Source organism: Propithecus coquereli, unplaced genomic scaffold (assembly GCF_000956105.1).
Source record: "Propithecus coquereli isolate 6110/MARCELLA unplaced genomic scaffold, Pcoq_1.0 Scaffold496, whole genome shotgun sequence".
In the NCBI taxonomy this organism is placed as follows: domain Eukaryota; kingdom Metazoa; phylum Chordata; class Mammalia; order Primates; family Indriidae; genus Propithecus; species Propithecus coquereli.
The window spans coordinates 567,114-592,270 of NW_012150796.1; the positions used below are offsets into that span (position 1 = coordinate 567,114).

At 55.2% G+C, this 25,157-nt stretch overlaps 1 protein-coding gene across 1 annotated transcript in view; it reads right to left on the minus strand.

The window, feature by feature from the left end:
- Positions 1-25,157, minus strand: part of ANK1 (ankyrin 1, erythrocytic) — a 191,971-nt gene that overhangs the window by 63,795 nt on the left and 103,019 nt on the right. The window contains exon 2 of the mRNA XM_012655968.1: positions 15,253-15,354. Coding sequence (XP_012511422.1) covers positions 15,253-15,354 — 102 coding nt within the window. The remainder of the gene's footprint in view (positions 1-15,252; positions 15,355-25,157) is intronic.

The following is a 25,157-nucleotide window of genomic DNA, read 5'->3' on the forward strand; positions in this document are numbered from 1 at the left end:
GGGTGGGGATAAATCACATATTTCTTCCCTCAAATAACAAGGAGTAGAAGATAAGCAAGAAGGAAGTGGGAGAATTTAAGAGTAAATGCTTCAGCTAAATTAGAAGCTGGGGAGCAAAGCAATAACTACTTATGGCTATTTTTTAACCACATGGCTTTCCCTCGGGGGGAAGTACCTGCTTGCTAGATTCCTCTTCCCGTAAACACGTCCTTCTGGGACTCCGAATGCATGTGTTAAACTGGCTGATGTTGCCCCGCCCCAGCTCTTGGTGCTCTGTTTGGTTTTTCTTTCCCTACTCTTTTTGCCTCTTTTGTTTCAATTGGGTTAATTTCTCTTGCTTATCTTCAAGTTCTTTGATTCTCTCCTTAGCTGTGTCCAGTCTACTAACAAGGCCACTGAAGAAATTCTTCATTGCTAAGCAAGTGTTTTTTAATTCTAGCATTTCATTGGACTCTTTCTTACAGTTTCCATCTCCCTGCTGCGACTCTGCATCTTCTCGGGAATGGCATCCACTTTCCCCACTAGATCCTTTAACGCATTAATTGCAGTTAGTTTGAAGTCCACCTAATAGTTCCCATATCTTGGTCATCTCTGAGTCTGGTTCTGTTGATTGCTTTTTCTCTTGACAATGGTTCTTTTTTTGTTTGTTTGTTTGTTCTGTTCTCTCTACTTTTGTGTGTATGAGATGATTTTTAAGTGAATGCCAGACATCATATGTAGGAGAGCAGGAGAGCAGAGACTGAGGTAAACAGTGTTTACGGCGGAAATGGACATGCCTCTTCTGTGACGTCAGTGTGGGTGTGGGGAGGCTGAGTCCATCTGCTCAGGGGTTGGCCTGGGTTTGGGTTTTATTGGTACCTTCGGTGCACCATGGCCTCAGCATTCCCCTAGGGGCCACTGCCGCTGTCTGAGCTCTGAGCTGGCTCTGGGGTGTCAGGGGTTTTGCTGTGCCCTGACCTCCCCCCGCTTCCAGCCCCCGCTGCATGCCAGTGCCTCGCACTCTTGCCCCTCGCCCCGCAGCGCCTGCTCTTCCCTGTTACCGCACGCAGGGCTGGCGGGAACAGGCAGGTTCTCTTTTGCCGTGGTCCAGCTTCGGTCTTAGGCAGGCTCTGTGAACCTGGCCCTCAAAGGTGGGATTCTTTTTTAATTCTAAAATTTGTTTGGCATTCCTTCCCTCTCCTCTGTGGGAGCAAACCCTGCCTCATCTGCGCTGGTCTGGGGTGGGAGTTTCTCGCCCCTCGCCCAGCAGCAGCAGGCCTCTGCTTGTTATCGGCGTAGGATCCTGGGCCCAAGACAGGTTCCCGCCCCTCCCCTGGGGTGCCGGGGGCTGCCTCGATCTCCCTGCAGCAGCACAAATCTTTGACAGGAATGCTTCCTACCCCTCTCCCAGAGGCAGAGGCAGTTTCCTTCTGTTCCTCCCCTGCGTCTACGGTCTGAAGGTGAGAGGGTTTGACTTTGCTTCACACGAGGGAAGAGCAGCAAAGCTGTGTGTCTGCTCCCTCCGCCCCGCAGCCACCAGCCACCAGCCACCTCCCCACCGGTGCCGAGGGGCCCTGCTGGTCTCCTGCGACACCCCAGGGTTTCTCACAAGCAGCCACGAGGCCTGTGCAGAAAAGCTCATTCCAGACACACTGGCCGTATCAGGCCTGAAACGCTCGTTAAGATTTTGGTTTGCTCAGAGGTGTCTCTTTCTCCTGTCCTCTGTCAAAGCTGCGGCGATATGTGTGGCCCTCTCCTGGGAGGGCCCTGCCCTCTTCCAAGTTCAGTTTGCTGAGCTGCCTTGCTACCACGGCCCTCTGATGGGCTCCGGAAAGATCGCAATTGTGCAGATTGCTGAGCCTTTCCTCATGGTGCATGGAGAACTATCCTCGCAGCGCCCACCTCTCCCCATGCTCAGCCTCCGAGGCCAGCGGGCCCATCCGAGCTGGCTCCACGTCGTCCTAAAACAGCAGATAACCTTCGTGGGCTCTTTTTGGCAAAAATATTCATGCCAAGCACACACACCTGGAGTTTTCCTATCTGCCTTTGCTCTTTTTCAGGTAAAACATCAATGTAGAGGATTCTTCTGAAAAGCAATCTGTCTGGCGGGAGGGGAAGGAGATCTCAGCCAGGCTATGTTTCTTTTTAACATTTTTAAGAAGAAGAAAAAAAGTCACATTCAGCCTGAATGATTTAATTTGGAGTGTTTTCTTATACCAACTGTGAGGAATTCCATTGGCAAAATACACAATTCCAGACATTTGCTCTCAGTAAATTATTCCTCCGTCTAGCTCTTCCCATCGCCCCAATTGCACTGATTCCCAAACGCACGAATACAGTAGACACATCACAGGAAATTTCACTCTTGCCCTGCAAGTGCGGAGGAAGGGCTTTAAATAGAAAGGTCTTGGTGTCCCGAAATCCTACATCTCTCTGAAAACTACAAGAACATCTCAGAAGCTGCTGCCAGCATCCTCAAGAGCACAGCCTCCCACCTCGTGGCTCGCAGCTGGCCCGGCCTCCAGAGCTGGCAGGCTCCAGCCAGGCCCAGTGACTGAGGACCACCAGGCCCCTGGCCCTCGCTGCCCCACAGCTCCCGAAACTCACTGCTTCAACCCCGAGTCCCTTTCCTTGAGCCAAGCAGTGTTTCCAGAGGACTTAGGTCGCGTCCAGGAAGCATGACCTTTCCGTTCATCAACACGTGCTGCCTTGCTATTGGTGCCTCTCATCGGGTGAGCTCCGCCCACCTAGCCAGGCCCAGAGGCAATGGGACGGGGCCAGGGGAAGCTCTGTGGAGGAAAGGTCTGAAGTCCTGGGAAGAATAAGCCCAGTCACAGGGCAGAGAGACCAGGAGGTCTGAGGCTCCCAGAGTGGACAAAAAGAGAGGCGGGGAGAGAAATGTCTAGATGATTCTACCCCAGCATGACACTCCCCTCTCATCGCTGGAGATCCAGTTGGAAGATCTGGCCTCTGATAAGGACATAGAGGGTTTTTATATTTAATACCCTGCTTTCTTATTCAACCTGCATTTGCTGTTGAGTTTGTCGTACCTGTCTAGAGAAGGCAAGCATTACACTCGATGCTACGGAAGTGTAATTCCCCAAATAGCAACCAGCTGCACATCCGCGACCTTGGCGCTCCTACTGTGTGCAGCGAGACCATGCCACCGCGCATGTGCAGGCCTGCAGGGCTGTGCAGAGGACAGAGAGGACCGAAGTGACTGCCGTCCCTACTCCAGATCCTGTCGCCGGTGGGAAAGAGAGAGGGAGTAGGGAGAACGGAAAGCAAAGACCACGGAAGCCAAAGAAGGCAGAGGCGATGGCGGGAAGGAAGGCGGGAGAGCGCCTTGACTACGGTGCGACTGCAGGAGACACGAACGCAGCAACGGGCACGGAGGAAAGCTCTAGAGCAACACAGACCTTGATTTCTTTCCTCTGATCGCCGGCATGAAATTCTCAGCCCAAACAGAAATGGAATCAAAAGTGAACGGGTACTATGCCATCTTCCGTCTCGTCCTTCCTCTCCTGCCCTCCCTGCTGGGGCATGCCGGCCTCTGAGCACCAGGGCGGGCGCAGGAGCGATGGCCTGCAGGGACGGGTGGCGGCGCACCTGGGTCTGAGAGGCAGGGGGGAGGGGTCGTCAGAAGCTGTCACGCTGAGCACATGAGCGAGCAGGCTGAAGATGACGGGGGCGTGGCCGTCAGCTTTCCCCATCTGAGGGTTTCAACAAGGAGAAGAGGAAAGGCCAGAGAGAACCCCCAAGTGCTGGGCTAGAACAGGAAGTGCTGGTATGATCTCACTGATTTTTAGAACAGACACACATAGCTAGACGTGGAAATAGTTACACACGTGCATGTATGCACACAGACATACAACACCCAGGAGCAGTGGGCACACGAGGACCAGATTTTGGTGTCTCAGCACCACCTTCCCCTAACAGGAACTGGTGGTCCTCAGAGAACTGACTGACCCAAGGCCGGGGGGCAGGAAGAGCGCAACTTGTGCCAGTAAGTCCGGAAATGCTCAGAAAACAACGGGATGTGTCAAAGGTCAAAGAAGCCAACTTACTGAAAGGCTCCTACTGAACATCAACATACATCATGAGAGTATCCGGTTAAAGCCCACCAAGCGGAACAGGAGTCCGTGAGTCCAAACAGGTCTACACACATAGGGAAAAAATCAGTCAGTGGGGGGAGGAAAAGCGTATCCTTCCAGCTACTCTGTGCGGGAGAAAGGTTGGAAACGGAGACTCCCTCTCTGGAACCATCCTGGAGGTCGACACGGGCAGAAGTCTGGACGCCCAGGCCGGGGGCTGGAGGTTTGATGAGGAACAGATATCGACACAGCTCACAATATTCCCTCCCCCCAAGTACAAAGGGAAAACGGATGATTCTGCCATAGGAAACGCAGCAGACACTAACTTTAGCTGGTGACGGAGATTAACATCACCAGGGGTGGGAGGGGCGCTCCTGCCAATGCTACGCCCTAGTCTGGCCACGAGGAAACATCGGACAGACAGCTGAGTCGCAACTACAGACGGAAACAGCCGAAAGCACGAGTCAGGCGGAGACAGGGGCCATTCCAGACTGAGGTGACGGATGGGACATGATACCTAAGTGAAAGGGATGTTCCTGGAAAGACTTCTGAAACAGAGGGAAAGAGAGAAAAAAGGTGGAGAGGGAGGGAGGAGGGAAGGGGGGGTGGAGGAGGGAGGAAGACAGTGATGGGGGGGATTGCTGGGCCGGCTGGCAACGGGGACAGGCAGCCAGTGCTGCCTCGATGCTGACCTCCCGACTGGGAGGCGGGGGAGGGCATCTGCGGGAAAGCGTCCTTACTTCTGGGCGGTGCGCACTGGCCTGTTGGGGCGTGGAGAACCACGTCGCACACGTCCTGTGCTGCAGACGGGTGGACGGGGAGACAGGGCAGCAGAGCTCACACCAGTGCAGCGGCACAGCCACAGAGGCTGTGGGCCAGGAAGGTGAGGAATTCTTTGTACTGTTCTTGCAACTTTTCTATAGGTTCAAACTATTAAAATGGGAGGGAGGGAGGAGTGGTGGTGAGAGTTGCAGAGGCTATTGGGGAGGAAAAGGGAAGCTATGGGGTAGTTCCGGGCTCTGGTTACAGCGTCTGCACACCCAGGGACTCAGAGCCAAGGGGAAGGTCTGACTGTATTCACCTGTCCAATTTCTTTGGTGTTATTTTTAGAGACAGGGTCTTGCTATGCAGTCCCGGCTGGAGTGCAGCGGCTTTTCACAGGCGGCCCTGTCATGGCACACTATAGCCTTGAACTCCTGCTCAAGCGATCCTCCTGCCTCAGACTCCTGCTTCAAGCGATCCTCCTGCCTCAGACACCTGAGTAGCTGGGCATCCGTCCTATTTCTAAGAGGCCCGGGAAGTGTGACCTTTACTAGAGTTCTGATATTATTGCAGGACGGAAACCCCAGAGTGCCGTCAAACCACGCGGAGGAAACAGCCCTCAGCCCACGTGGCAGCCCACGGATGGCGGACGCCTCTTCTGGAGGGCAGGCATCTGTTCTGCAGGCCATATCACCACCTGCAGCCTCTTTCCAACCCACATAGTTTATGGCTCCCCAGGGACTGCTTGGTGGGAAAGGTCTGCTAAAAATATACGATCCTGGCCTCTAATGAATCGGAAGCCAGACTGAGCTGAGGCAACCACCATAACCCTGGCGGAAAATCACCCCATCTCTCCTTTGCAAACCTGTCTTGCCTAGGGACGGGGAAGACAGAACAAGAGGAGAAGCTGGGAGGGAAGCGCGCTCGGAAAGAGGTGCAGAGGGAGGGACCACACCGGCTCCAGGCATCTTCCCTCCTGGCTTTACTGCAACCTACACTCAGGTCGCAGCGCACGCGGCTCCTGACTCACAGTCTACTAGATGCTCAGGAGGAGGAAAACATCCTCAGCCTTTTCATTGTCTTTTTTTTTCTTTCTTTAAAAAAGAGCCCACAATGATTTCAGAGCTCTGCAAGGAAATGAATCCACCTCAGATCGCCTCCTTTCTGCTGGCTGTGCAAGCCCCGCGGCAGCCCTGCTGTCCCTTGGCCGCAAAGCAGCTGCAGCAGTTGCCGGGCCCTCGGGAGCGGGGAGGGAAGTGTGGCTCGAGTTAATGAGAGAACAGGACTCTGAAATTAAGCTCAGCAGCTAAGAATATCTCCTATGGACTAGAAAGAGTGTCTATGCCTGAGATCTTGGTACTCCGTTAAGAAAGGAAATGAGACGAACTAGACCTTCAAAACAAGGTCAGAGGGGTTTGCAGGAAAGAACCCCGGACCTCAAAACTGTCTTCCTCCTTGGTCACCCCACAGGCCCCGTCTACGCGTCTTCCAAATGATAGAACTGCTCTGATCTCCTAGTTTCCTTCAAATTCCACCAACCTAAGAATAAAACAAAGTAACAGCTCACAGGAAATAGCTAGGATATGTGTTTTGCTTGTACAGAAAAAAAGTATGAGAGATTCACAGCAAACTGTCCACAGTCACTTGGGCGTGGGGAGTAGGGAGACACTTTCAGACTTTATGTATATGTGGAGTTCGGATTTTTAAACAACCACCACGTATTAGCTTTGTTAAATTTGAAAACACAAAACCATTAAAATCAGAGACACACTGGCAAAAAACACACACAAAAAAATGTTTGTATCCAAGAATTCGCAATCGAAAGTAAACAACCACAGGCCAATCCACATCCGTAGTCTCTTCCGACAGCAGGAGCGGGACTGGCAGCCAGCACGCCCTCGCACAGCCAGAGCGGCGCGCCCTCCTCGAGGGCCGGATCCAGCGCCGTTTGTTCTGTCCACTGCACCACGCCCCACCTCCAGCCCCCTAGAAGTGAGCTGCTTTAATGATCACGTTCCCACGGCCCTTGGTAACTGCCAGGCCCCCGTCCAGTAGGGCATTGATCTGCTCTGCGTCTGTCTGTCCCAAAGGCCTGGGTGTTTTGAGGCCCTATGATTTCCTCACCTTTGCAATCAGGTCCCAGCAAGAAGCCTGGCACGTACAGCGTTTTCCGTAAGAGTCTGCAGAATTGAACGCGCGTTCGTGCAACCTGCCACACACGGGCCTGTCATTCTGCTTGGTCTCTCAAGACTAAGAACAACACATCTGGTCTTTGTGCTGTAAATTCACAGCAATCAAACCACAAGGTAGAGCTCGGAGGGTGTGCTTTCCTTGCAGTGTGCTCTGGATCGTTCCCGAAGATGCTAATCATCTTTTTCCTAGTCCCTAATATCCCAGGGATGTCCCTGTTGTCACTACAAATGGACATCTTTATGTAACCGGACTGGTCGATCAACTCTTCCTTCGCTGCAAAGGAAGGGAAAATGACACTATGACACTGGTCCAGGGACAGACCACCCAGAGGAACACGGACTCTGCTCTTCCGTCAAACCCAGCTGCCGGGCGCAGCACAGACACTCGGGCCTGGCAGCTCTGGGTCAGGAAGACTTCACCCCTCTGGGCCCCTGCTCTGCAGTCGAGTACCTGCTCTACCAACTCTCGGGGTGAGGTGAGCACTGAAAGTGGCCCTGCCTGGGGACGGGCTCTGGTCAGCAGAGACGCTGCAGAACTGTAACCTGGAACTGTCAGACACTGCAGGTCACTCTGACTCGTGACAAGTAATCGACTCACTTTACAGTTGTCAACTGGTCATCGTAATAACACGAACATCAAACAGCTTATTTTCTGTTGAAATGCAAAGAAAGTTACCTACTTAAAATAATTCAAGCGATGGAGGCCTTCAAGTTCCACCTTTTTCACTGATACCTTTCCCAGTGGGAACCAGAACTTGGGAAGAAGCCCCAGTGCCAGGAACAGGGCATCAGCCGCTTGTCTGGTTCACTGCACACCACAGAACGCCACTTTCGGGGCGGGGTGGGGGGGCGGCTGCAAGAGCACATCCTTCTCTCGTCCCCGGCACTGTTCCGGAGCCGCGCCGAGGCAGCCGGGCTTGAGAAGGCCTCGTGCCGCCGCTCGTCCACAGCAGGACGGCTTTCTGTGTGAGTGCCGGGGGTGCAGGTGGGACGGGGACCTAAGTAGCGGAACGCGTGTTTCCGTGCCTGTCGAGGGTTCCTAAGAAAAAGACAACAGAGAAAAGTACCAGGCTCTCCACCTACGTGGATCTAGATAGAGCCTCCCGAGCAAATCGCCCACCATCCTGAGCCTCCTTCATTTCAGTGGCCCCAGCCCCTGAGCCCACCTCATTCCCCTCCACCTCCTGCCTCTGCAGTCGGTTCCTTCTCGCAGCACTGTCCCAGCTCTCTACCTGGGGACTCCTACTGTTCCTTCAACACCTTTCCCTGACTCCCGCGACCCCCAGGCTAGAAACAAGGTGGGGGCAGGCACCGGACTATCACCTTTGACTGGCTGGCACCTGGCAAATTGAGTGCTGCACAAAAGTATCTGTTGAATGAATGAATACACGGATGACAACATCCTCTGCGCTCCTTCTAGACGGCAGGTAGAACACTGGCCAGGTGTAGTGGCTCACGCCTCTAATCCCAGCACCTGAGGAAAGCTGAGGAGGGAGGATCACTTGTAGCCAGGAGTTCGAGACCTGCCTGGACAACATAGTGAGATGCCATCTCTATAAAAAATTTTTAAAATTAGCGGGCTGTGGTGGTGTGCACCCGTAGTCCCTGCTCCTTGGAGGCAGAGGTGGGAGGATCACCTGAGCTCAGGAGTTTGAGGATGCAGCGAGCTATGACCAAGCCACTGCACTGCAGCCTGGGAAACAGAGTGAGACCCTGTCTCAAAAAAAAAAAAAACAAAAAAACAATCTGTAAGCCAGACTTCTTTACCTGCTTTTGAGTCCTTTGAAAGCAGGGCATGAATTTACCCCTCTCGGTTAGCCCCAGTCTCTAACACTGCACACGGGACACGGTAAGCAGTCAATACGCACTTGCGGAATGAATGAAGAGCAGAGAAACTGCGTGCAGAAGCCAGTCTCACAAACCCGAAGTCATCAAGCACAGGATATTCAGGAGTAACTCTAGACCTTGGCTTCCTGAGCTACAGAGTGAGAGCCGAATGCTGTGCGCTCCTCTGAGCTCTAATACTCTACAACCTGGAAAGGTCGTAATTACCACAATCACCAGAGCCCAACAGATCCCGATCAAAACACTTGCCGTCTGGCCGCTGTGAAAGAGATGCCTCCGCAGCAGAAATGACCGCTGCAGGTGCTCCCGCCGCCCCACCTGCCAACGCCCTCCCTTCAGGGTAAACAAGAACCCCCGGCGGTGGGCCTCCCGGTGGACATGTGGAAATTTAGACACATCACAGACCGCACGGCTTCGGGTTTCAGCCCCGTAAATCTCCATGTTCCTGCGGTGGTTCAGAGGGTGGAGCTTCTGGCTGCCGCAGCAGATACTGCCGGGTACTTGCCTCATGGGGCTAACGCCACCATCTGGGCCACGGTTACTGCAGGAGACTCACAACCCTGAGCACGCACTATTTCATGATGCCTGCAGAGCGACGGTGCTGCAGGGAGTGCAGGACGCACGAGCTTCGCCATGCGCGGCTACAGCGGCCTGCGTATCGCCGCACTTGTTCCTCGGTCTGCAGACCGGGTTTAGGAGCCCTGCTCCCCACCCCGCCGGGCCCTGGGACAGAGCACTGGATAAAACCAAGTCCTCTTCCCAGAAGGTGCCTGCATTTTAGTGGAGAAGACGAAAATAAGCAGACACACAAATGCATACAAAAGCAGTGTTGAATAACAAGTACTGCGGAGAAAGACAAGCCGGGCGGAGGGCCGGGTAACCGGTGCTGCAGGAAGGCCCCTCTTCAGCCCTCTGCCTTCTGCCGCAGCTGCAGGCAACAGGCTTCTCTCTTTTTGGGGGGAAATTTCCTCCTGGGGTCTCCAGTTCTTTCTCTCCTATCAGGAAGGCCAAGTGAGCCAGCATTTGTCTGAGTTATAAGAGTAGAACAGAAAACCAGGGAAGCTTTTTGCCCCTGGAGTCACACAGCTCATGGACGCAGTGGAACATCCATGCAGGCCTGACAATTCCAGGAATCGGGGAACAGAGGCTCGGGCTGCTCTCTTCTCGTGTTCCTCTGGTTTGGTTCACTGGTAAATGTGTAGAGTCAGTGCCTCATCCCAGAAAGCATTTTGCTTTATTGCTATAGTCTCCATAATGAGGTATTTTGATTGGCTATAAATACTCTAGCAGTAATTCTGGAAATTGAACATATGGAGCTACTACTGTGTGTGCAGCTATGTAGCCACTTATTTAAACAAATACTAGAGCGTCTACCTGCCCCGTGCTACGCCAGGTGCCGCAGGAGAGCAGGGCACAGCCAGAGCCCCCAGGACAGGAAGGCTTGCTCCACGTCACCATGCTATGCTGCAGGCCCCGACTGAGCTGTGACAGCACTACGGATGCGCTGGAAAGGCAGGGTTGCTCCAGGCTGTGGGATCAGGGATGTCTTCACGGCGGCTTTTGAGCTGAGACTTGAACCAACCGGCCCCTGATACGTGGTCGCTGCAATGGCCAGGATGGCCAGGTCCCAGGCTGCATAAGAGGCCCTGTGTCACACACACGGAGACCGCCACACCAGGGGGACCACACTCCAAGCCTCGGGAGATGAGGCCTCTGGCTCCCCCACCTCCCGTCACACCTTTATCCAAGGTCACCATGGGATTCTCGCTAGCCCCCGGCATTTTTCCCTGTCCCCATGGGTACTCTCCACACAGCAGGCAGGGTGAGTGCCCAGAGACCTAAATTGAAGCAAGCATCTCCTATGTGACACCTTCCAGTGGCTCCCTTTGTCACCCCTGGAGCAAAACTCAGCCCTGGCTACAGCCTGCCAGCCCTCCACAACCTGGCCCTGGCCATGGCCATCTCTCCCACTCCTGCCTATGACCTTCCCTCCGGTCACTCCACCCCAGCCACACTGCTCTTCTTGCTAGTCCCCAACAAACAAAGCTCATGCCTGCCCCGGGGTCTTTGCACATGTTTTCCCCCTTCCAAGAACGCCATTCCCCAGAAACTGCATGGTCTCCCCGTACTTCTGTCGGGCCTCTCGAAAGTCTTCTCCTTAGAGAGGCCTTCCCCAAGGACCCCGCCTCAAATAGGGCCTTTACCCTTCCCCTCCATGGTGTTCCTCATCAGCTACCTTCACACATTTGTTCATCTTCTTGGTTACTGTCTGTCTCCTCTACCGGCATATAATGCCACAGGGCACAGACTATTTTGTCTGTCTTGTTCAGTGCCCAGAATAGCACCTGGCACAAAGGCGGCGTCTAATAAATACATGCAGAATGACCCCCATGGACACGTGGGACCACAGTCAACACGCCTCTCCTCCCTGTTTTCAGCAGCCAACGCCAGCGTTTGACTTCCTCGAATGCTGAATGACTTCCAAATATCTATCCTTGGGCCGGACCTCTTATCTGAGTTCCAGCCTCGAATATCCGGTTGCTTACTATGTATCTCCACTTGGATTCCCACAGCCTCCCCACGGGGATCTCCACGCCGCTCTGCGCTGGACTCCTCGCCCCCAGTGTCACCACACACTGAGACCCCGTCCAGCCTCCTGCGTCCCAGTGGATGGCGCTGCCTCCCACCTGCTGCAAGAGCTGGAGGTCTCCTCCCCCGCCGGCCCACCAGCCCAGCACCCAGGCCGGTTGGCTTTGCAACCTTTCCCAGCTGCAGGCACTGCCCCCTGGGACTACTGCAACAGTCTTGTCACTGGCTTCCCCGAGCCACCTCTGGGCCCCCTCTGCTCTCCACACGGCGGCCAGTGTGAGCCTTTGTAGCAGTGTCCCATCACGTCACTCCCGTGCTTGAGTCAGGGTTTCTTTCCTCTCCTCTCAGGGTGAAGATTGGAATCCTAATGTGGCTTCTACAAGCGTGGGAGGCAGTCAACCAGGACACACCAGTACAGCCGCACGGGTGGTTAACTGCCAAATACCCTGTTCCTCTTGGTTGACAGCCAGTGCCAGCAGGGCGTGGTGGCTCATGCCTGTCACCCCAGCACTCTGGGAGGTCAAGGCGGGAGGATTGCTTGAGGTCAGAAGTGCGAGACCAGCCTGAGCAAGAGCAAGCAAGACCCTGTCTCTGCAAAAAATTTGCATCATGCATGCTGAGCCCACCACACCAGGGTGGTGGTGCACACCTGTAGTCCCAGCCACTCAGGAGGCTGAGGCAGGAGGATCGCTTGAGCCCAGGAGTTCAAGGCTGCAGTGAGCTATGATGATGCCACTGCACTCCAGCCTGGGTGACAGAGCGAGACTCTGTCTCTAAAAGAAAAAAAAAATCAGGCATTCATATAACAATGCTGGTGGGTGCACGTGTGTTCATAGGTATGAATGTCTTCTTTTCTACAGCTGTAATAACCATGGAGATGGTAACAATTAGTAGACACAATCTATGCAGTAAGGAAAATGCCCTGAATATTCAGATGTCTCTTATATAAGCCAAGAGTTCCTCTTTTCACGCTACTTAATTACTTCCTATTACCCAAGCAGCACATATTCTTTCCACAAAAACACACTATTTGAAAGTGCCTTACTTATGTAAGGGCGAGCATTTGCTCTACTGCCGCCAGCACGGCCCATCGGCTTTGAAGACTCAAGCCAAAAGCAAATTCTCTAGCCGTGACCCCAGGCCAAGAGCCTGCTTTTATCTTCTCAAAACAATGGATGCGTGTTTTAAAGTACCATTAGGAGGCTAGCCCTGCGCACATTACGGAGGGGGAGGACCGTCCCAGTGGGTGCTGATGCGTTCAGTGCAGGCGTAAGCTCAGCTAGTGTAGTTCTGTCTCCAGTACCAAAGCTCTCCCCTCCCGAGCAAAAGCCAACCCGCCTCATACAACCAGCATCAGCCTCAGGCAACACTGACAAGCTCCCTTTCAGGTGCAGCCACCTGTCTCTGCTCAGCCAGACCACAGACACAGATCAACAGGACCCACATCTGCGCGCAGGCGAAACAGCCCTGGAAGAACCCTGCAGCGAGGGCCCTGCACTCAGGCACGTCCTTCCTTCCATCCCCTGCTGACACTCACACTGCGGCAGTGTCCTCTCGGAGGGAGGCTGGCCTCGGCCAGGACTGTATCTCCAGCCAGAGGCAGGTGCCTCCCCTCAGCCTCCAGCAGGGCTCATAGCCACTGTTGCCGAGATCTGAAATGGTGTCAACAAAGTGCCAATAACGTCTCGGAGCCTGCTGCTCTCGGCGCCCGTGAACCGAGGAGGCGCCCTGAGAGGGAGGCAGAGGGACAGGCAGTCACGCCCAAGGCCCCGCCAGCAGGAGACCAAGCAGGACAAAGCCATTCCCCGGGTGCCATCAAAATCTTCCAATTTCACACAGAAAATGAGTCCTGGCTTGAGTCTTATGCACGTTCAGTTGTCCGCATTTCAGCTGAATGGATTCCTTTGAGAGCTGGAATCTTAACCCTTGGAAGGTCCGATTCGCCTCCACCGAGAGCTGCGCTGCAGGCAACGCGCGTCTGTGTCTCTCTAGCCACGGTGTGGACAGAGAAAGCCTCGGAGCGGGCGTCTCTCCATGCCCAGGAAGGTCCCCGAGTGGAGAGAGGAAGCAGCCCCTCGCCATGCGGGTCTGGGACAAGGCAGTGACAGCTTGTGCGGCTGTTTGGGGTGTGGCGCTAAGACATCCTGAGCCCCCACTCCCGAGCCAGGTGTAGGCCAGGACTCTCACCTGCCCCCACCCGCTGCCACACCTGGGTCCAGGGTTCCAATCTGCTATCCAAAGGCCAACCTGCAGCTCCGGTGTCGGTAAGAAGCCCCGCAGTGCCCTCGGGCCGGGCTACACGGGTGCTGCCATTTCCAGGGGAGGCCTACTCCTCCTGGTCCAGCGCGCATGCTCACACCCAGGGGCCTGCCTCATCCTCCCTGTGACGCTCACTGCCGGGGCTTCTGCTTCCCGACACCTCCTTCCGTCCTATGCCACACCGCACTCGTCATCTGTCCTTTCTGATCTTTGAGCTGTGAGTTCATGCCACCCCACGACCAGCTGCATCCAATGGGGGTCTCAGCCCTGGGGGACAGAGCAAGTAGCATCTTGCATTTTAAGCAGGGTCAAGAGAGGCAGGGAACAGAGGGGCAGGGGGCAGGGGCTGCCCAAGGAAAACTTACCCTGGTTCTGGAAATCTGCCCCTGCTGGCTTGTAAAAGCCACTCAATCCACTACAACATGGATGAACCTTGAGGACACTGTGCTAAGTGAAAGACTTTGGTCACCGAAGGACAAAGACCACAGGGTTCCGCTTCTACGAGGTCAGTCCCCAGAGGAGTCAGATTCTTGGGGACCGAGAGGAGAATGGTGCCTGCCAGGGCCTGGGGAGTGGTTTCACGGGGACAGACTTCCCGTTTTGCTAGAAGAAAAGAGTTCTGGAGATGGGTGGCGGCGGTTCCACAACATGAATGGATTTAACACCATTGAGTTCTGTGCTTAAAAATGGTTAATACAGTAAACGCTATGTTGTGTATTTCATCACAATTAAAAAGAAATTTTAAAATGGTTAAGATGGTAAAAAAAAAAGTCACAATTGGTAACTTTATTCTAAATTAAAGACTAAATTAGCACATATACCTAAACAACTACATTGGCAGGGAAATACCAACAAACCAAAACAAGTCACCAATCCACAGACCAAGCCTCGCACTCACCTGTTCTCTTCCCGGAGGGCTGTCCCCTCTGTCAGTTAGTTCCTAGATCTTTGGCCCCAAACCCGACTCTGCCCTCCCATCCTGCCAGTCGCACCTCGTTTCCTCACCAGTCCCTCTGGAGACGGAGCCCTGCTGCGGGGTGGGGAGTCCCCTGGGCCAGCCCCCAGCTCCCTCGGCCCGCGCAGACCTGCCTTCGTCGGCTCTGGCCCGGGGGAGTCCTCATTCGCCTGTTTTCCTCTCAGCCCAGCTGAGAACCCACAAAGGCTGCTGGTTGGAGAAGGAGATTGAATGTCCCCACTGACACGACACCCTTCAAAGGCCCTTCCTGCTGCCCACATTCAAAGGCCACATATTCTAAGACAACAGCAGGGACCAACCGCAGCTTCTGAGAGGAGGCTGCGGGGGACGGCGCGTGGGTCTCACCCACGCTGCCCGGGCCTCAGCCCTTCTCTGTGGCGCCGGGCCCACAGCAGCGATGTAACACCGAGGTCAGGGCCCGCCGCAGGCGGAAGCCCTTGGGGATTTTTGAGGCCACTGAGAAAAGGTTAATGGAGGCAGTTTCAAAGCTCTCAGCAAACAGCACCAGGCAGGAGCTACTCTGCAAAGACAACAGGCCTGCCGCCATCTCACTTACCTGGTTACAGGTGTTAATATCTACCCCATTCCGCAGGTGATCCAAAGCTTTGTCCAAGTTACCTGATCTTGCTGCCCTCAGAAAGCTGGTGGCGGCATCGGCCTGTGAGGAGAGAAACAGGCTGTGAGTGTCCGCTGTGTGTGGACGACCTCACTGTCCCATCCAAGCCCCCCAACGGTGCCCTCGCTGGCCTGCTCTGGGCCCAGAACGTGAGGCTGCCTGAGAGCCCAGGCCTCGCTTCCTCTTGGTACTTTTATGAGCAACACTCTTGGTGAGGACCCAGCAGGGACTGGCCTGCAGCCGGGATCCCACCCCGGGCCCGCGCCGCACGGCCTGGCGTGCCGCTGCTTTGACGTCCCCAGGCCTCGCTGCTTTGACGTCCCCAGGCCTCGTGAGCCAGGAACGCGGGCGCCGGAGGAGCTTAGCGTGTGCTCTTTGGTGCCGTTTTGTGGGTTTTTAAAGTAAACAACACACAGCACCTACTGTGTGCTAAGAACCGTTACCAGCGCCCCACACATACAGTCAAACCGGTGGCATCAACCAACTGCAAACCAAAAATATTCCGGAAAAAAATAATTAAAAAGTAACAACATAACAATAAAAAACAATACAGATAAAAAAGCAACACAGTACAGCTATTTACCCAGCAGCGACATTGTCTTAGACTGTTACGAGGTATCCACACCATGCTGCAGCCGGGACTCGAGCACCCGTGGGGGTTTGTTCCCAGAACCAATCGCCTGAGGGACGGCGACGGCTGCGACATGCAGGTACGCGCTTAATCCTCACGTCAGAAACCTAAGAGGCAAGTGTGACTGGTCCCATTTTACAGATGAGGGGGCTGAGGAGCGAAGTGACTGGCGCAGGGTCACACAGCAGGTAGGAGGCACGGCCAGGGCTGAGACGCAGGTAGCGTGGCTCTGACGGTCACAAGCTTCGCCTCCAGCTCTGCAGCCAGCTCCAACGCCCAGGAACGCGTCACATTTCCCAAACGACAGTGCAGTGGTGCAGTCCCTCAGCTGTCGCTCTGCCACCTACCCCACACACTGCAAGGCCCCACCACCTGGAACGCGTGTTTGCATTAGAGATGAACGACAGCCAAAGAAAGCAAGGACAGGGGATGACAGAATAAAGTCTGCCAGTGCAGACGCACGCGGTGGAGAGAGCACAGCACAGGGCGCTGGCCCGGGCGCACTGGCGCTCCGCTGGGTAAGCCGAACGCCCCAGCCACCCTGGGCTCCTACGTCCTTATCTGCAAGCTGGGGTCGGGGGGAATGCCTTTCTCATACCCTTGTTGTGGCATTTAAAGAAAATAATAATGTACACGAATGTGAGTGCAGTGCCTGGCACGCAGCACGCATAGGCTGAGTTTAAATGAGAGTGGTCATGTGTGGAAGCCACCTGTGGAAGCGTGTGAGGCCATTCCTCCAGAGACCACACCTGGCGGTGTCCTCTCCACCCGGCACTGTCTCTTTCCTCTGCGTGCCCTCCTCAGGAAACAGGCTACGGTGGGTTGAATGGCGCCCCCAAGAGATATGTCCACACCCTAGTCCCTGGGACCTGTGAATGGGACGTGTTTTGGAAAAAGGGTCTTGGCAGGTGTAACTAAGTTGTGGATCTTGAGACGGTCCTAGATTACCTAGGTTGGCCCTAAATTCAATGACAAGTGTCCTTAGAAAAGACAGAAGAGGAGGAGGAGAAGACGACAACACACACGCTCACGCCGACACAAAGACGAGGCAGAGACCGGAGAGAGGCAGCCACGAGAGCAGCGGGCAGCCCCCAAGGCAGAGCACAGCCCTCCCCTGGCGTCGGGGGCGTGCGCCCTGCCAGCACCGTGACTGCAGACTTCTGGCCCCCAGACCGTGAGAGAGTAAGTTTTTGTGGTTTTAAGCCACCAAGTCTGTGGTCATTTGTCACAGCCGCCACAGGACACGAATGCTCATGCTAGTGATCACCACCCCTAAACACGGAACACTCGAAATCCACAGCCAACGATCTCACGCGACACCCTACAGTGAAACTCTGATGCTCCTCCCCGAAGCGGCGCCACACGTCTCTGCCAGCTCCGCGGCGGCAGGATTCTCCGGCCTTGCAGACAGGCGGGTCCTCCCTTCCCACGCAGAAGCTCGCCTGCCCTCCCTGCTCACGACCTCGGGCCTGCAGTCGCTCTGCCTCCCAGCCGCACCCTCAGCCCTAGCCCCAGGTCCCGATTTCCTGCCCCCTCCCCGAGGCCCAGCGCAGGTCCCCATTATACAAGTTCCAGTCCCAGCCCTGGGGCTGCCCACTCGGGACAGATGCACACCCGATCTCACAGCCCCCAACGTGGCAGGAGGCCCCCTGTTCCCACCTCCCGTGTCCTCGTGGCGCTCCCAGGCCCTGTCCTCCTCTGGCCTGCACCCTGGTCACTCCCTGGGCCCTGAAGCTCTACCTCGCCCTGGTTTGCCGACTCCAACTAACTTCCGCAGGTGCTGTCCTCGGGGACTCGGGACTGACTACCTTTAAACCCAGGAACCACAGAACAGGAGCTCGATTTTCAACATGCATTTTAAACACATCTTTCTCTACTTATTTAATTTACGCGAGTCTTGTCTCCCCAGCCAAACTGGTTGCTTCTTGGGGCAGGGACCGAGTCTTCTATCTCTTTTGAATCCTTCAAAGCATTACGTGTCTGCTAGGCCAAGACCTCCTGTGACCCGAAGCACGTGGCACCTATGTCCTGGGCCCCTCAGCAAGGCTTCCATGGTGGAGGAAACATTTCAGAAAAGAGCACGAGCCGACTCCTGGAGAATCAGACTCAAGGTCTCGTCTCTCGGATAAACATCTACGCAGGCTGCTGATCCAGAAAGTCCGTCTGGATTCTACTATTCGGAAAAACACTGTATTATTCCCCAAGAATGAGAGTGTTAAAGAGACATTTCTCCCACTGATTAACTACCTTTTGCAGCATAATAATAGGATTCAGGATGAAAACCTGAGAATGGGTGGATAAAAATAGACGCCATATCAACGAATGACACTGTGTGGCTGTTGAAAGCGCCGCGTCTAGGAAGCAAAGCAGAATGTCTACGACAGACAGATTCACGGAGGATTAGAAAAGCCCAATCTAGACTAGACTGAGGAAGGCTAAACGGTTTCCATAATGTAAAATAAAATTATAACACCAGTCATTGGGCCAACTGTACTCCCACCGTTATATCTTTTAGTCTCTATCACAGCCTGCGAGGTAGGGAAAATCGCGACCCCGTTTCAGAGGAGACGAGACAGGTGGGAGAGGTCTGCAGAGAGGCGGTGCTCAGGGGCCAGCACAGGTGCACCTGACCGGAGCCCACACCGTTCCCACGCGGGTTCTCGCAATTCAAACCTGAGGGTGTCCAGACAGCCCCGCGGACCGCAGCAGCTGGGCGGGGCTGCCCACCTTTGCCGGTTAACCCACGGCGGAGAAAGGTGCTGGGTGGGTCCTGGCTCTGCTCCTGAGCACTCTGCCAGGGCCCAGACAGGTCTCTAGAGGGCAACCGTCTCATCCCTACCTCCCTGACGATGACACTGAGGCCCACGGAAGTAAAGTGACTGGCTGAGGCCACCTGGGTAGTTAGAGGTGAAGTTCAATTGCTAAGCCTTGTTCGTTTTTCTTTTTGGTCTTCTGTAGGTATATGGGGTCAGGACAGAAGCCAGTCAGAGGTGAACAGGTAACAATGCCACACCCACTGCCACCACCCATCGCTCAGTCTAACCCTACAGTGTGTTCACTGAGGTCCTGTTTCAAGCCCGGGATCCTGCTAGGGAAGAGAGAGAGACAATGAAAAATCAGAGCACAGCCGTCGTTTGCCCTCTCGGTTTGAACAACAGAGCGAAAGGGGTCGTCTGTGCCTGTGCACATCCACGACCCGTCCCACAGGTCTTCCCTGCGAGCCTCCTAGGGGCCGGTCATACTTAAGGTCCAGAAAAAATGGTCCTAGTTGCAACAGCCCTACGCCCATCTATCCACTTCACCTGCTCCGATTCAATGACCTCTCCTAGGTGCATCTAGAACGGTCTGTGTCATCCAACAGGGCAGAAGGAGAGTCAAAAGAATCCAGCATGTTCCATTAAAAATATTTACCTGAATAAAAACTAACAAGAAAAACAACAAACTACAAACCTGTCTCCAGGCTATGACAACTCAGAACAGAGGGACCGGCCTTCTGCACAAGCCACCCATCACCTGCCGGCAGCCTCAAAGAGGCCATTAGGTGAGAGCAGCCGGGGGAGGCGGGAGGCTGCCCAGCCACCGCGTCCAGAAAGCCAGTCCCTGGTGTCCCGCACCTGGACTGCAGTGAGGAGCTGGCACCCTCTGCGCGGCACCCCTGGCCGCAAGGCTGCCCTCACATCTCTGCCCCACCTCGTTTTGAGCTTGTTGTGGTCTAATTTCACCAGTGTGTAGGGGTGCGCAGCCTTTTGTTATGTCCCTGGCCCACATCCCTGCTGGCTAACCCATGTGATGTCCCTGAACTTCCTTTCAAAGCAAGTTTACTTTTACTTTTATAAAGTTCTTCCTATGTTTTAATGAAGCTACGTAAATCAATTCATTTGTTCTTCCCAATAATCCCTCGAAGGAGATACTTTTATTATCTCCTCTCTACCGATAAGGTGACTGAGTCACAGAAATTTCAGTAATGTGTCCAAAGTCACACAGCTCGTATGTGGGTTGGCCAGGATTTGACTCTAGGGAGTGTCCCTCCAGGGTCTTTCTCTTAACCACTGTGCTATATGGCCCACAGGCCCACCATTTTCTAGCGCTCCTAGGGTCCCTCTCAAGTTCAGCGCCCCGTGCTCAGAGCCAGGCTCACTGCGGGGCCAGGAGACAGAAGAGGAGGGCGGGGAGCGGCAGTTCTCGGCCTCAGGCTCTCATCGCGGCTACTCTGGAAGGGAGGTGAGCCCTGGCTACCTGAGACACCCAGACTATTATTAAACTTGCACTTCCTGAGTGGGGTGAGACCAATATAGCCTTAGATGAGTAGCCGAGGGGCCCCAGCGTCCTGGGAGGGAAAGGCCCAAGGCCAGGCGAAGCTCCCTCTCCGCGGGGAAGGGATCCCAGGGCCTCTTCACACCTCTCTGGGGCGTGGGGTGGCCTAAGTTTTCCTCAGGGCAGAACAGGACTTATTTTCTCAAGGTCTTTAGTGCAAAATTCCTACCTAAAGAGATGAATAGAAACTGAGCTAATATCAATTTCTGTGAACAGCTTAAGGGGTATCTCTTCCCTGGGGGTCTTGTGTGGTGAAATGAGCTTCTTTAACAAAGCCGCTGTCAGAACCCCCAGGAGGAGGGTCTAGATTCTTTCCTGGGGGACCGCGCACAGCCCGAAGCCCAGAAGACCCGGCTGTCTGCCAGTACACAGGGGGTCGAGAGCTGCACCCCGGGAGGGGGTCTGAGAGCTGCACCCGGGCCATTCCTCAGGCCCTCTGGGGCTTCACAGAGAAGACTGTCAGCTCCAGCGGGCGGGACCATGGCCCCTACTTTGTCCCCAGGATTACGGAGAAACGGAGGTGAATCCTGGGCCACAGTGAGGGTGGGTTATCAGGTTTCTTCCCTTTTTCCTTCCAGAAAGTTGCAGCTTTACGAACTGTCTCCAGGCACCCAAATCAGAGTACCACCGGCAAAGGCAAAGGAGCAGATTCGAGTGTCCTTGAGGAAACACGACGCGTGGGCCAGAGCGCTGGGTCCCTTCCGATCTCCCAACCCGACCACATCCCCGTCTCCCCTGTGCGGCCTGACTGGGGAGGACCGGCTGGGAGGCCCTGCTCCGCCACTCGATGCTGCTGCCGCCCGAGTTCCAGACCTCGCCTGCGCCCTCGCGGGGACGGGGGTGCCAGCCGGCTGGCGGGGGGCTGTGAGGGCTGACGCGGACAGCGTGCTGGGCAGGGCACACACCGGATCTGCCTTCCTCTGCCCCAAGCATTTCCCGCGACCCAGGGGCCCCCGGGGCCACTCGCTGTCCGAGGTTTAGGGGCTCAGCAGCGCTGCGGGGCCGCGCATCGCCCAGCGGAGCCCCCGCGCGCCGGGCCGGCTGCCCTCGGGGCAGCGCCGCGCTCCGCCGGCCACGGGTCGGGCCGCCGCCCGGCACCAGCCCGCCGCGCCGCAGCCTCCAGGCCGGAGGAATTTTCCTCTGGGTCCTGCCAGAGCCTGGGCGCCCGGCGCGGGGCAGCGGAAGGGCGGCCCCGCGCCCGCCCGGAAAGTTGGCGCCAGGAGGCGGCGGCGGCCGCAGCCCGCAGGTGGGCCCGCGCCCCCCGCCCGTCCCCGCCCGGCCGGCGGCTCGTCCACTCACCGCCAGGTCTGGCCCGGACCTGCCCTGTCGCGCTGCCATCGTCCGGCGCCCGCGCTGAAACCCGAGCCGGCGCCCGCTCCCCGCCGCGTTATCTGCCGGGCCGCGCGGGCAGCGCCAGCGGCTTGCGCGGCATCGGGCTAAAAATACAGGCGCCCGCCGCGCCCTCCGCCCGGCCGGCAGGGACCCTCCGCCCGCCCGCCGCTAACGCGCCGCCTTCATTCTCTCCGCACCGCCAAGTGAGGCGGGAAAGGGAGTGGGGCGCTCTCGGGAGCGGGCGGCCGAGCTGCAGGTGCCCGCGGGCGCGTCCTGCCGCCGCAGGCGAGGCCCCCACGGCCAATGGAGGTGAGGAGCTCCAAGCTGCGCGCGCCCCGCGCCCGCCACCGCTGCCCCAGGGAGTGGGCCCCGGGGCCTGCAGAGGCGGCCAGGGCGAGCTCAGCAAACTCTATTCATGCCCCATAACCAACTGGCATGTTTTGAGCTCTTACTGCGTGTCCTGAGGTACTAGTTAATCAGCCCACTCCAGACTGGGCTGCAGAGCCGCGGGGAGAAATGCACCGAGCAGCAAGGGGCGGATGTGTCACCACCGCTTCGGGGCTGGCGGCGTTAATGAAATACCAGTGTCGCCAAGGCCGAGTCCATGGAGCAGGCTCTCGGAGTTCTGCTCGGGACCATTCTGCTCTGCTCAGGGGTTGGCAAAATCTTGGGGTGACACACCAACACACCAGGGATGGGGAAGAGCAGGCTCCACTGCCCCTGATGAGAAATGGCCGGCAAAAGCAATGCCGGGTAACCCGGCCCTGGCAATTCTGCTTGTTCACATCAGAGATGCTGTGTATCACCAGCCAGCTCCTGGCTCTCTGCACCTCACAGTCCAGACACCACACCGAATACTCCCTTCCCCACCCCTGTGCCTGACTCAGCCGCAGCACAGCTGTGTGCGGTGAGGAGCTAGCCCACCGAGCACCGAGGAGCTGAGGGTGCTGGCACGCTCACTGCACTGCCGCATCCAGTCCTCGCGGCCGCCCCACGCGGGAGGCAGCCCTGCTACGCTGCGTGCGTGGAGAAATGGGGCTCAGAGCGGTGAAGCTGGGACCAAGGTCACAATTAGTAAACGGTGGGTCCAAAGCCAGACCAACCCAAAGTCCTTCCACTGACAGCACTGGCGGGACTCCCGACCAGGAAGAGAGAATGGTGTAGGTGCACCTGAGGTTAGAACACACTGTTACCAAGCAGGGTGCGCTGCACAGCCACGCAGCAATCGGGAGACAGTCTCAAAGAAGCGGGATAAGTAAAGATCAAGAAAAAGGCCAGGATGTTGCCAAAAACACTGACTTGAGTGCAACAATTTAATTCCTCCCCGTGTGTGTGTAAAAACTGGTATCTGAAGACAGCAACATCGGCACTTCCCAGGCATGAGACCCTCGACAGCACTGGAACCTGCACCTCGGGACAGCAGCCTCTGGAGGTGGCCGCGTGGCCCGGACAGGCAGTCGTGTCTCTCCTTTTCTGCCCAGGCACACGCTGCGGAAACACGGGTCCCCCACAGGCCTCTTGCCTCGTGCCTCTGAAAACTGCCTCCCAGATGTGCTAGAATCCTCTGCACAGAAAGCTTCCATTAATAAATTATGGTTACTGGAACAGGCCTGGTCATAGCCCAGGAGACTATCTCAAGGGATGGTAAAGCACTGTGCCCACATTAATATTTACAGAGAGAAAACGCCCTGCTCAAATGGATGAGTAATATGTGTGATGCTCTCAAAAACACTAATACAACCGACCAGCACGATGAACTGAAAGACTATTTTTTAACAGCTATTTGATGGATAATTGACATACTATGAATTACATATTTAAAATACACAGTTTGGTAAGTTTCGGCATCTGTATACCTCCATGAAACCATGACCACATCAAGATAATGAGCATATCAATCACCTCTGAAAGTTTCCTTGTGCTCCTTGGTCATGCTCCTCCTGTCAGCTGCTCCACATCCTCACCACCAAGTGGTATGATCAGTCCCAACTCAGACACCCTAACAGACGTGTAGCAGTATCTCACTGTGGTTTTAATTTGCATTTCCCTAATAACGGACAATGTTAAACATCTTTTTCAGGTGCTTATCTACCACCCATACATCTTCTTTGGTGACGTATCTGTTCAAATCTATTGCCCATTTTTTAATTGTATTGCTTGTTTTCTTATTGAGTTTTAAGAGTTCTATATATACAGAGTATCTGTCTTAAAGGTGAGATAATCTGAGATCTCATAAATAAAATATTTGAAGTTCAATAGCACAAAGTTCCCAGTCCCATTTTGGTACTCAGTTCTTGTTACTCCTAAGCCCTGTTCTTTATATTTTATAATGCTGTGGGTTATATACAATCACAAAGAAAAGGAGGAGATAGTCATAGTGGACCAGAAGCTGAATACAACCCACAGCATTGTGAGTGTAATGGGAAAAAGATGCTGAGGTATTATCAGAGGACTTCAGTTCTCAGGACTGCCAAGAATTCTTGACATTAGCCATGACCTCATTAAGACTGAGGCTTTGAAACTTAGATATGCCATGCGTCAGGCAAGGTCCAAGAGGAGAAGAAAGGATACGACCATAGACATGTTGCTCAGTAAGGCCTGGAGCGAAAGGAGACGAGATGATGACATTCAAGAAGAGAGTCCTTGCAGGGTCAACTCCCCCAGCACTGCAGCCTGGACCCCAGAGAAGATCTGATTATACATGCCCCGTCCCAGGCGTGGCAGCCTGGCAACGTGGCTAAGCCACAAATGTCTCACAGGAGCGACAGCTCGGTTCTCATGTTGTATGTTCCCACCCGCTTCCCTGGGCGACTAGCACAGTGCTTGCTGCCTGGTGCCACCATTCCCACGAGTCACAAGGACACGGTAAGTCTTGGGGTTAAATTGATGTAGAAAAGATTTAGATTTGACAGAAAGAACTTTCCAGCTGTAAGAGACACATGACTTCATAGAGCTTGTTTATTCAGAAAGGGGCACATCTTTGCCAGAGACCCTTCGGGGTGGCAAAGACAGATATCTCGCTCTTTGACACGGCACCTAGAAGCACCAGGGAAGCTAAAGGATGCGGGAGGGTCTCTGCGGCCCCTGAAGGTTCAGAAAGATGAACCATGGTTCCTTTCCCCATAATCGATGGCCCCCCTGAGCCTGCCATCACGGCCACACCCTCAGACCACAAGTAATCCTCCTGCTCCTTCTCTGCCTCCCATTTGTTTCGTATTTCAAGGCTGCGCTTTTTAACGTGAGCGTTAGTGTGCTGAGGAGCTCGCCAAGGAGAGCGCCCAAGACCACACTAAACCTAGAGAAGGGAGCTGGGCTACGGCAATGGCTGCAGCCTCCCGGCGAAGACAGCAGACCGGTCGTACCCCATGGCTGCATGGAGTCTGCAGGCCTTTTCCCCCAGCTGAAGATTTTACCAACTCTCTCTTTGCAGCTCTCCCCGCAGCCTGATGGGGTGCCAGAGGCGTCAGCTGTGGGGTCTGTCCTGGCCACACGCAGCCAGGTCAGGAAGAGACAGGGAGGAATTCGCTGGGCCACACTTAAAGCCCCTGCTCGCTTCCGGCTGGGTGCA